The 13,042-nt window shown below is 41.8% G+C and overlaps 1 protein-coding gene across 2 annotated transcripts in view; it reads left to right on the top strand.

The window, feature by feature from the left end:
- mtss1 (MTSS I-BAR domain containing 1) overlaps window positions 1–13,042 on the top strand; it is a 74,540-nt gene that overhangs the window by 17,531 nt on the left and 43,967 nt on the right. For both annotated transcript variants that reach the window (XM_049578298.1, XM_049578289.1), the window contains exons 2-3: window positions 5,020–5,081; window positions 11,013–11,086. In XM_049578298.1, the coding sequence (XP_049434255.1) occupies window positions 5,020–5,081; window positions 11,013–11,086 (136 nt within the window). The remainder of the gene's footprint in view (window positions 1–5,019; window positions 5,082–11,012; window positions 11,087–13,042) is intronic.

Below are 13,042 nucleotides of genomic sequence, written 5' to 3'. Positions count from 1 at the left end.
CTTTGTAGCACTTTTGCCTCTTGTCTAAACCCTGCAGTCTCACCCAGATGCGTTCTCAAGTACCGACAATTGGCACCTTATGGATTTAACATAAATCAGTGCTAAGTGATACCAACGTAATTCAGTCAGTACGCTCAGACTCCTCTCTATGAACAACATGCCTTAATTCAGTCAATGGAGCAGTACAAAGGACTCCCAAGAAGCAATGCAACAAGTAGCCTATATTCAAGCCCCTTTCCCACCGCACAAAAAAAACAGCAACACCCGCCAGTATCTGGTTTTTTTTTTTTACTTTAATGGAACAGGTTACAATCATCATTCTCTCCCGGGTCAGATAACTCACAGTCACAGGGATTAATCAGCTCTGGCTCCAATTGGCAGTGATGGAAAAACAACACCTGTGTGTAAGCACTAATTTTAGCCCCTTTCCTGGTGCGATGCAGTGACAGGCCGCCACAAACTTAAACTTAAACCATCTCTGTCCAAGTAGTGCTCGAAAAATCGTTCCAAATCAGTCTGCACCGAGTTTGAAAGAAAGACTTAATAAGTAAGTGATATAAAAAAAGAAGTAACCATTGTTTCCACTCACCTCTATGCTGCTTTCAACTGTTTACTAACCTGTTTTCCGGCCCATCTGTGATGTCAAACGTAACACACCAGGGAAAAAAAAGAATACAAAAAGCCAATAGGCGCACTTGTCTGCTGCAGAGCCATGTACACAGCTCTGGTCCTATTTGTAGCGTGTTTTCTAGTGTTTAAAAAATCAGTGTACACATGCTAATTTTGGTGGAACATGGGTTTAAGTCTAGAAGGACAACTGAAGTACGTAATGTAATCTCTCTCCCCCTCACTTGTGCTATACAGGCAGACAGTGGGTGTATATGTGGCATGTGGGGCAGACAGGAGTGGGACTTAAGTGTGATGAGATATTCGCAAAACAGAGTACCTGTGGAGTACCTAGAAACTCAATAAACACACACACACACACACACACACACACACAAAATGCAATCAGCGACCAGAGAGCATTAATTTAAATCTCCCGATCACGTATCTCTTCAGCCAATAACAACACAACAGCTGAACAGTCTGGGCGTCCCTAATGACTCTGAAGTGCCAACTTCGCTGCCACTCTGACAGTCCTGATTTGGGGACAGCTCTGCTCTCTGTTCAGTCACTGCCTTTTGTTACATTTCCTTCTTCTGAGAGTACGCAGCTGTTTATTTGGCAGCTGTCTCGGGGAACCCTCTGGACACAGTCATTGACCCTTGTGGGCCCCAGGTCCCTAATTTAGCCACAACTGCTCCAAAGCTCTCAGTATCGGGCTGCAGTGGACCCTGATACTCTGTCTGCTCGTGGTGTTTTCAGCCCTGCTCGCTGCAAAACCGCTGCTGGAATATTTTGTCTGCTGACTGACTGTGACATTCCTGACAGTCACAACAAATCCTGACAGAATTTAAGGTTTAGGTGAGAAGTGGCAGTGGGAACAAGGAGGGCCCTCCGGGAGCTGCACAGACTGAAATACAAGCAGCAGGGACATTTTAGTGTTGTACGTTCTTTGTTTGTAGCTCGACACTCTCGACCAGAGTGACCTTCAGTGACTGCTGAAGTAGAATAGACGTCATTTCTTAGATAACCAGCATTACATGAAGGAAGTCAGGGTCAGAGCTACGGAGGTGTAATGTTATTCATGTGAACAGTAGGGGTTTGACTGTGTTTTCTGTGCCAAAGGAAATACAAAAGAAGTGAATGAGATAAAGATATCTCCGAATTAAATGACTGGCCATTACTCTTGCTGTAAAAAATTAAGGCATTGCAACACATGCATACAGTATGGTCAAATAATAAAATAAAATAAGCTGTCAAAATATGCCAGTAATGCTCTTTATTCATTGTCACTTTGGCATGGCGTGTCATCCCTCCTCTGGTTCGATTTGCTAACAGACAACGCCTGACCCGCCTGCACTTTCAATTTTATCTTCACATGCGAAGATGTAAGCCTAAGTGTATTAGGGCTAATTGTTTGATTACAGGTTGCACTGAATGATACCAGGCGAACATGCGTACACCATTATGCCTTGTGAGCACAGCAACACGAAGCAGATAAAAATGTACATAAATGTGATTAGATGTCAGCGGCACAGCTGCGAGTCACTAGAGATTTTGTTCCATACAGGTCCAGGCAGATTTATCCGTGAGGCAATTTTATACGCATGGATAAATCTGAAAGATTAATGCGATGGGGGAAAAAACCCTTGCATAAGATGATGTTTTTGGAAAGATTACAATACATTATAAATGCTCTCAATTCAAAACACACTATGTCATCATATCTAGAGTGACTTGCAGGCTGACATGTACCTATTCAATAACCATCAGTAATTTCAGCTACAAAAAAACACCACTTTTCTAACAAATGCTGTAAAATGACTTCTAAGTTCAGCTTATCCGAAATGTGTTTATCTTAAATTTCACTTGAGCTTGTGTTCTTTTTTCCCCTCTTAATCCTAGTATAAATTTTGTCCGAGGCTTAACGTATTTTGTCCCTGCAGGGATCAATAAAGTTTTCGGAGTGAAATCCATTTTCCTTCCTCTTCCAGTTATCCCAGGTTCACTGTTAGTTGTTTGCCAGAGGCTTTCGGCCGGTCACCTGCAGTATTTCATCACACAGTGCTAAATCCCTGTAGCTAGTAAACCTGTCAGCCCCATGCCGTGTGCATGCCTGGCTAGCTGTGAAGCTGGGGCCGGCTAACAGCTTTAGCGGTGTGGAGCTAAGAGGCTAAAGGCATGGTGTTAGGGGTTAAATCGGTATTATCCTCTCTCTCTGGTGGACCAGCGGAGACAGAGGACAGACAGGGTGACCGGGTTTAGGAGAGAGAAAGTGGGATTCAGCCCTCCGTTCCAACAGGGCTTCCCTGCATTTTTAATTGAATAACCAGAGCACGGCACCAGCAGCTGTTGGTCACAGATGTAACCCAAGGTCAGAGCCTGCAGCACGAAGCAGCCTTAGATTGCATAATCAATCAGCTGCTGGTGCAAAATGCAGCTAAAGAAACTGTTTTTACTCCCTAATTCTGCAGAAGGAAGAAATACATTTCTCTCTAGAGAAAGTAGATCTTTTGAACAACTTTCAGTGATGTGCTGTGATATCAGCAAAGTAGTTTAAAAAATCTCAGTGTGTTGAACATTTGTGGCTGTTTAATATAACTTGTGATTATTTGCTGCTTTTCTAACATTTTGGCTTTTGAGTTTCTGGTGGTCTGAATTTCACACGTGTATGAAATTCATGTCAGTGTGGGCTTGAAACAGGATTCACGGCTCATTGGTGATGAAGTTCAATCTTGAGCTCAGAAAAAAAGCTGCAGCTTCATGGAGAATCAATCTCGGCTGCACGACATCGGTTTGCTTGTTTTTGGCCCTGATGGTCGGCCTGCCTCTGTCCTCGTGTGAAACCCAGAGAATCCAAAAATAACACGGCTCAGTCAGCTGTTGATTTGTTTTACACTGTTCAGAGCTGCTGCTGCTGTTCACAGGAACTCAATATGAAAACTGTAAAGTGTATTTGACATTCAGAGATAACAAAAGGTCACAGAAAAAGCTGCAACTATTGGATCGATCGGTTCGTCAACAGAGAATAACTGATTTCTCAGCAGCACTTCAATTAGCAGACCTCTTTAAACTGAATATAATAATCAAATCTTTTAATTCTGCCATGCTGTCTCTTTTCTTTTTGCATACTTTCCGCTTCCTTCCTGTCCTGTCTTTACGCCCTGATGATTTTGTCTTGCTTGTTTTGCATTTTATTCCCCATATCCTCTTTATTCTCATTTTCATTTAGATTCACTCTCTAATTCATCTCAATTCAGTCCATTAATCCTCACTGGCTCGAACATTTGTTAATTTTAGTGCTGCCAAGCTTGTACACACCACCTCTATTGGTAGTTAGAATAAAGCAGTAAGCATTAAGATGTTATAATATAGCAAAGTAAACCACATATATACCTCATTTTTACTCTCATATTCTCATATAATGTCCCTTTTCATGAAGTGTTTATGTTAAGTGTACCCCATAGCTCTGTTGTGCTTTTAATAGACAATGTATTGTCCCAGAAATAATTGGAATAAACAACATTATTGCCATTTTAAGACCATTTTACGTCACTGATGTATTGATATTATAGTAGCATAACAATGAGTAGACCCTCTAGTGGAGCAACAAACTTTTAATTCAACCAGAAATTATGGCAAAATGTGTCTCAACATAGTTTTTTTAGGGGCACTATCTTTTGATATATGGACATGACCTTGGTCATTTCTGCTGACCTTGATAAGTCAGTAACATAATTATCATGACAGGCGTAGTACCAGTGAGATTAAAATGAGATTAACATTAAATATTTCTGTGTATTGTGCGTCTGTCAGTTCAGTGTTGTCAGTATTGTATCTACAGTAGGGCTGCAACTAACGATTATTTTCACTATCAGTTAATCTGCTGATTATTTTGTAGATTAATTGATGAATCATTTGGTCAATAAAATGTCAGAATATATTGCAGTCAGAAAAATATGCACATCAGCTATTTAAGATCTAAAGTGTTTGGGATTTTTTGTGACAAAACAAGACATTTTTGTGGTGGTCCTGCAACATCTACCTTGTTTTGTCAGTCCAAAATCCAAAGATGTTAAGTTTATGATATAAAACAGAGAAAAGCAGGAAACCCCCATATTTGAGAGGCTTAAAACAGCATTTTCTGCTATTATTATTCTGTTGTTCTACTAATTGTTGCAGCTCTAATTCACATACGCCAGTCCTGCGCAGAGAAATACCTGACAGGTGCAGTACTAATACTTTAATAATAGCTCTATCTCCCTCAGTAAGGTCATAAGCTCGTCAAGATTATTCATATAAAGTCCACTTTGTCAAAGCTTTGTGTTTAATGTCTCAGTTAAACTCAGTGACTCCTGTTGTGGCCAGACTTGTATGATGTTTAATGTTTGATGTTCTCTGTGTTTGCTGCAGGCCAGTTATCCAACATGGGAGGACTTTGTAACCAAAGGAGCCAAGCTACAATCACAGCTCAGGTAAAACACACGTCCACACATGCACACACACATTAAAGAAGAATATATCATGTATTATTTCATTTCATTTCATGCAGAGCAGCCACCAACTGTTGTAATAACCTACAGGTCAAGTCTCGTAGCTGTGAGTCTAATGTTTAGTGCCTTTGGTCATCATCAGTGTTCAGATTTGTACCGAGTCAAAGAAATAAAAAAGGGTTTTATCAATGAATCTAGTCAGAGTTCAGTAATAAAATCCTCACACACTACAGAGCATCTCTCCTGCTCGTGAAGAGGAAATGGTACCAGAGTACCTTCAATTCAAAGTGGGGAGACACCGTTTGACTCATTTTTTTTACTTCTTTACCAGTCAGATTTTGCCTGATTTAAATCTCATTTTTTGAATTTCCTATTATATTTTTAAGCAAATTTTAACAGCTCTTTGTTTTAAAATAACTGCAGAATGTTAATAGTTTGTCTTTGGTACCAAAACTCAGGCAACTTTATCAAAACATTTCAAATAACAGCAGCTCACATTTCTGCCTCTTAGCTTTCTATTGGCCCGTGGCCAGTTGTTGACTCATTCTTGAATCCTGCAAAATGCTGCCACCAAACATACTGTTTATTGTCATGTACAGTACTTTATATGAAAGCTGCATGTGTTATGACTCTGATTCTGTGTGACCACTGTGTGTCACACAGTGACCCAGTAGCTGGCTCAGTATAATAACAGTATAATGACTGTGTTTCCCAGTAGGCCAGTTTACTTTGATAAGCATCGCTCCGCCTGCTGCAGCCAGTCGCAGTCCATTAGCCCTGCCAGTCAGCCAGCTACACACACGCACACACATCCACACACCCACACACACACACACACACACACACACACACAGAGACAGGCACAAATAGGACATCCACTCTGTTCAAACCGCTCTAATGTTAATGCTACTTAAAAGATCTGCTGTGGATAATTTGCACACATTAAGCTTTAACACACATTTAACTCCACAATTGTGTTTGTTCATCAAACTGCCATAAAAAAAAAAACAAATGCGTCACAAATGCAGAACATAAAAAAGGAAATGAATAGTTAAGTTTTATGTTAAATTCAGTGGAGATCACCAGGAACATGATTTTCCAGCCTCTAATCCCACACCTCTGAGCCTCATACAACCCAAATCTTTACCATTATTGCCAGTTTGGAGAAGCAGCAGGAGTAAAGACATGGAAGTTACACAAGGTACTGCTGTGGAAGAGGGCAGCAGCAAGACATATTAGCCTCCAAAAAGAGTCCCACCTAACAAACAGTCAACATCAGTTTAAGTGTACGCTATATTGAGAGTTTTTTCACCACTTTACCTTTCTGTTAAACAGCCTGTTCATACAGGGAGGCCATCAGCGGCTTTAGTTCTCCATCTATGCTCTCTAAAAGCCACCAGAATCCATCAACAAAAACAATAACTTCAGCTTGCTGAACACAGGAGCTGCTGATCTATTGCTGCCTGGATCAGTTAGTTAGTTTGTGTTATTGTGTGACCTCAGTGAATCCAGACTAACCCATTTAAATGCCAGAGTCACAAAATAATACAAACAAACTAACTGACCGAGCCAGTGGTAGACAAACAGCTCCTGTGTTCATCAGTGTTAAATCACTGTTTTTCTCAGTGGAGTCTGGCTTTGAAGAGAGTGATAAAACAGCGTAGTTACAGACTGTGTAGTTGTGTGATTGGATACATGAATTTAATTGAAACATCAGTAATATTTGGAATAGTGTCACTGCTTATCTTACATTTTAAAGGAGCAGTGTGCAGGATTTAGTGGCATCTAGCAGTGAGGATTGCAGATTGCAAACAGCTGAAACTTCTCCCATGTGCCAAATGTGAACCCACGGTTAAGATTCCTCCGTGTTCTTTGTCTAGGAGGTTTTTACCCAGAGCTCAATTACCAGTAAAGATCTCCTCCTCTCCAAAACAAACGGACCAGGTGATGTCAACCAGTAAAAACACTGCATAAAGCAGTGTCACATTGCAAATAAGTGTTTCTTTGATGCTGTTTAGCTTATCGCAGATGCGCAGCTAGCCCGGCACCTGCTAATGTGTGCTCACCTTTTTTCTCTGATAACTTAAGTTCCAGATGTTAAGGAGTTTTTTACCTGTCGCTGAATTATCCGCAGAAGTCTCTTCCTCTCTGATACAAACGGACTAGGTGATTTAAACTGAATGAATCAATTTCACATTAAACAAAATCAGTGTTTTTCCAATGCAGCTTGACGCAAAAGGACTTATAACTAGGGTGGCAGACGCAAAAACATGAATTGCCTTGTCTAGAGCCAGTGTTGAGTTTGTTTGGTCAGGGCCACCGTAGAAACATGGCGGACTTAATGGAGATATAAATCGCTCGTTCTTAGGTAACAGAAACACAACGATTCTTGTTTTCATGTGATTACACATTATAGAAAACATAATTATTATAATGTATTCCATTTCTGCCAATATATCCCATTTAATCCTTCACTCTGGACCTTTAAGACACATAACAGCCTTATTCTCTTACCACTGCCTCAAGCTGAAGATGATTTTAAGCATTTGATAAGACTAGTTTAACTTCATATCTTCTAAAGCTGACTTATTAAGCAGCATGATTGCTGTATTAGCATCCTGGTAGCTTATTTCCCTTGCAGGATGAGACAGAGTGATCTTTACGAGGTAATATTGCTCGCAGTGGGACTGATTAGAAATTGTGCTTGTTCAGTCTTGTGTGGGATTTTGAAAAACAGCTCTACTCCACCCCGATTTTAAAGCAGTGTGTACCAGCTGAACAAAGACAAACCAGAGCTTCTGTCAGACTCCAGCGGGGTTTCTAGTGTCTCGTTGAGGAATGTGGGACTGTGAGTTTTCCCGCAGCGCCACCAGAGTGTTCAGGCAGCTGGGGATCATGGGACGGCAGATCAAACATGTCTGAGCACACACGAAGCTGCAGTAGTGTGTTTTAATTTTATTTTTCTGGTATCAGGACTTCATGGTAGCTTTTAAGCATTTTAGTGACTTATAGAAGATGATGCACATGGTGTGTGTGTGTGTGTGTGTGTGCGCGTGTGTGTCTCGAGTCTTTGGTATTAATATGAAAGAGAATTTCCACTGAGGTCAGACAGACACACACTCACACACACACACACACACAAAAACTATTGACAGCAGTGTCATATGATCTCCTTAGTTAGGTTTTCAGGGATAATGACTGTGTCTGTGTGTGTGCGTGCCTGTGTGTGTGTGTAGCTATAGAAACATAGACCTGGCTGGTAATGGACAACACACACACACACACACACACACACACACACAGACAAAAGGTCCATTGATGACGATGATGATGTGTGTGTCAGAAGGTCTCCAGTTGCACTCCTCACACTGGCCTTTGAGGGCGACTGGCCTCTCATGTGGCTCCATCAATCCTCCTTCCAAAATAAAAGACCTATTTTTCTTTTTTTAAACCAAGCAGAGGTTTGTTTATGATGTGTCCTCTGCAGCAGACCGCACCGCCCAGTTATAATTAACCAAAGTCACATGACTCACTTGGCAACCTGCCATCCAGATCTGATTCAGTTGATGTAATTTCAGTTTATCTGTTTCTTTTTCTCTGGTGCTCATACCACTTAACAGGGATGGGTGTAATTGAAATAAAATTAATACTACGACTTGTTGGTAAGGGGCTTGGTACTTTATTTTTCTTGCATCATTATCTCTTAATTTGGAGTTTCCAGTTGCTTCAGCATTGCACTTTTTGTCACTATAGGCTCAGTCTAAAACAAGACTTCCTCCTCCATGTGCCAGTCTTTTCGACTTCTCTCTATAATGGATACCTCGTCTGCACAGATCAATAAAAAAAAGAAGCTAATATAAAGCTAAATCATCGTCTGACGATAGCTGATAGGTATCGAGATTGTATTTCGGCCAATGCGCTTCGCCTCTCCACACGGACCATTTACCTGCCACTCAAATGTGATTGGTCAATACTACTCAGACTACAAATAGAAACCAGAGTGCTTCCGATATAATTTATACACCAATCAGCCAAAACATTAAAACCATAGGTAGGTGAAGTGAATAACATTGATCATCTTGTTACAGTGCAATATTCCATTGGGAAACCTTTGGTCCTGGCATTCATGTGGATGCTACTTGATGCGCTCCATCCATCCGAACACCGTTGCAGACAAAGTAAACCCCCTCAAGGCAACGGCACTTATCGATGGCAGTGGCCCCCCAGCAGGAAAATGCATCATGCACCACGTAACATCACAAAAACTGCTCAGGCATGACCCGAGGAACGGGACAAAGAGCTCAAGGCGTCGACCTGGCCTCCAAATACCCCAGATCCCAACCTGATCGAACATTTGAGGGATGTGCTGGTACCCCAGGACACCCCCGATCTACAGTGGGTGCTCCTTGGACCGGACTTGGCTCTGACATGTTAAGGCATGGACAAAGGACCTCTGGAGGGTGTCCTTTGGTGTCTGGCACCTTCAGATCTTTTGGGTCCTGTGGGTTGTGAGGTGGGGTACCAACATGTCACACAGATGTTGGATCAGACTGGGATCTGGGGAAATTGGAAGCCAGGTTGATGCCTTGAGCTCTTTGTCACGTTCCTCGGGGCATTCCTGAGCAGTTTCTGTGGTGTGGCATGGTGCATTGCCCTGCTGAAGGGCCACTGCTACTGAGGGGTGCTGTTGCCATAATGGGGGGTGCCTGGTCTGCACTGGTGTTGAAGTGGGTGGAACATGTCAGGTGGCGTCCACATGAATGTCAGAACCCAGGGTTTCCCAACAGAACATTGCGCTGTAACAAGATGATCAGTGTTGTTCACTTCACCTGTCAGTGGCTTAATGTTTTGGCTCATTGGTGTATATACTGTAATAGTAGGGCTGCAGTGATGAACTAGTTTTAAGGGAAGCCGTGATAGAAAAGTTGAGATGTTTATCATACTGTGTACATTTGCTTATCTACAGTATTGGTTAAAAAAATGCAACTGGACAAAGAATCTCCCCTTAATTTTAGTTATTTGCAAAGACGAGGCTTTTTACACTTTTTACTTCCACTAACAAAATGGTTTCAGGTTTCAATTAGAGTATTAAAATGTTTGTTCAACCAAAAGTATCCCTTCTGTTTTAATTTTTTTAAGGGTCATTGTGACTGATGATAATATAAGTTCTGTTATACCATGATACTGTGAAACCGCGATATTTTCTGAGACAGTTATCATACCTTGCTCATCTCAATCATATGTGGAGGGTTTTCAGACCCTGATGTAATCAGGGCGACGTATTTCCCCCCTCTGTTGGTGTAAACAACACATTCAGCATGGAGCTATCAGTGCTTGCAGTTCTTTTTTTATCAGTTTTGCTGTATTGATCAGATGTTTTGCACACTCCTATTTCTTTTGTCAACCTTTCTAAGCATCAAATAGCAGAACAAACAACATCAGAACTGCTGACGCTGATGCTGTAACTCTTTAAATCCCCATCTCTCTCTGGCTTGTGTATGACGACATATTCCTGAGCTTCAGACTGTGATGATGCAGCACTTGAGACAATCTGTTGCCTGCAACGACAGGGCTCTTGAGGGGGGGTTAGCCCTTGTCAGACCGGCCAGCAAACAGGACCACAGCAGAGCGACTGCCCCCAGCTGTGAGGCTTTAGTCGAAATGCATGTCAGCACGACTTGGCTTGGCACAGCTAAAGTGGACTGACTTTGGCCGTCGGAAAAACCCTATTAATGACACGCATAATGTGACACCTCCAGTTCACCTCATCAACAGGACCATATAGCATATTTATCATATGTATTATGTAGCATGTTAAATACATTTGCAGTATTTGGTGTGTGTTTTGTACAAAAGCGTACATCTTGTTTGGATGGATTCAGTTAACGTGTGTGGTGATTGTGTTTGATTCAGGACGACCATCGTGGTGACCGGAGCCTTCCTGGATGCTTTTCAGAAGGTGGCAGACATGGCGACAGGGACCAGAGGTACACACACACACACACACACAGAAACGCAGGTACACACAGTAACATACAGACACATACAGACACATACAGACACATACAGACACATGCAGTATGCATCTGACCTGTGGGCCAAACACACGAAGAGGAAAATCCATCTGTGTGTGTGTGTTTCAATATATATGCGTTTGTGTGTAGATGTGTGATGACACGTAAGTGAACCAAGGGAAATGTTTTCCCTCTTTATCTGTTTCTTCCTTCCTACAGTGTGATATTTCACTGGGTCTCTCTTTTTATTATAAATAGCAAGATCATGAGGGAACTAATTAGCTCCATCTCTTAGATCTCTGTAGAGCAGTGTGTGTGTGTGTGAGACATTATAATGTTGAAACCATTAAACATTGTGCTACTGGAGGATGAAATAGGCCAGGAAAATTGCCCGGCCAATCTGTCTTCTTATTTTCTCTCCTTGTTGTCAGTTTGTCTTTTCTGTGCCTCCATGCTAAGTTACTGTGGCTCGTTCAGGGTCTCATTTTTCTCCTTTTTTTTTTTTTCTTTCTCTTGGTCTTCCTGTCTCTCTCTGTGAAGCAACAGAGTGAGACCTCATGCAGCTGCCTCGTTTTACCCTGGATTAAGTTACTCACATTCACACATACACACTTCATAGAGCAGGGCAGTCTCAGGGCTGAAGGAGCACTCCAACAATGTGGGAAATGCGCTTGTTTAATTTTGTGTTCAGAATCGAACAATCAGAGTAACCACAAGTATGGAGGTACACCTCATGGTTATGACAAACATTACACCCATGTATGAAAGTTGAACATGTAATTGATCTTCACTAAGTCCCACCCATTGAACACAGTCCAAACAATCACAGCGCAGTATCAACGAGCTTCGACTACGTCTATTCAGCCATGCTTCGTAAACTCTCATGCAATCATTTCAGATTTCCTTTATTTTCAGGCTGGCTTGTGGATTTTAAGCTTAGCGTTGTGTCTGGGGCAGGTGTAGTCGTGATACTCGTTACCCGGAGAGGTTGGAAGGAGATATATGTTTTGTCTCGTTCCAAAATCAAACCCTGAAAAGAGTAGGGTTAGCTAGATAGCTACTGAAAGTATACTGATTGTAATAGAAGTGCTGCTTTTGCTTTTTAGTGATTGTAACAGTGAATGAAGACCTACTCTGCTTTACAGGAACAGTAAAGGGAAGCAATTTTTCTCTTTAATGTAATTGTCTTTTGTTTCAGTCACCAGGTGATGACAGGGTTCACATGATCTGTGCGTTAGGCTTTAGCTTCTGTCTTAATCTTTTTAACCTGTTTTTGCTGATGAGTCAGTTTGACATTCTGGATATATCCTCCAAACACATACTGTAGACCCTTCTGCCTGCAGGGTAACCTGAAAGAAGCAGGGTAGGGTGTAGTTAGTGACTCCGTGCTAGCTCAGACAGCTTGATGGATCGTCACTAAGGGGTGTGTCTGAGGGGAAAGGTCAATTCCAAAACCTTGGACATAAATAGAGTACTCCATGAATTTAGCATTGCACTCCTAAAACACTGCAGGAGAGGGAAAGGGAATACCCGTGTGTTTTAAGCTCTAGTGCCTGTGTGCTGGGGCTTTGTTAAGACAATCAGCTGCCAGTATGATTATGTAACACAGAAGTCAGTTGGTATTTAAAGGAAATCCAGTAACGTGTGTGTGTGCGTGCATGTGTGCGTGTGTGTGTGTGTGTTGGAGGTGAATCATGGCCGCTCCCCTCCATGGAAGGCTCTGCAGACCTGCTCTGTCATGTCTCAGTATTCTTGTTTGTTTCCCAAAAAAAGAGGTAATGCACATTAGCAAACAACACCAAAAAAACAGAAACATAAAACACACCCTGTACTGGCCCCATAGACTGTGAATGGCCGAGACTGAGCAGACTGCAGATCAATAACCGTACAGTCCTTTACATACCGAGATTAATGTGGAAACAAAACGGC

This window comes from Epinephelus fuscoguttatus, linkage group LG1, assembly GCF_011397635.1.
Source record: "Epinephelus fuscoguttatus linkage group LG1, E.fuscoguttatus.final_Chr_v1".
Classification (NCBI taxonomy): Eukaryota; Metazoa; Chordata; class Actinopteri; order Perciformes; family Serranidae; genus Epinephelus; species Epinephelus fuscoguttatus.
This window is presented reverse-complemented; position numbering and strand designations above follow the sequence as displayed.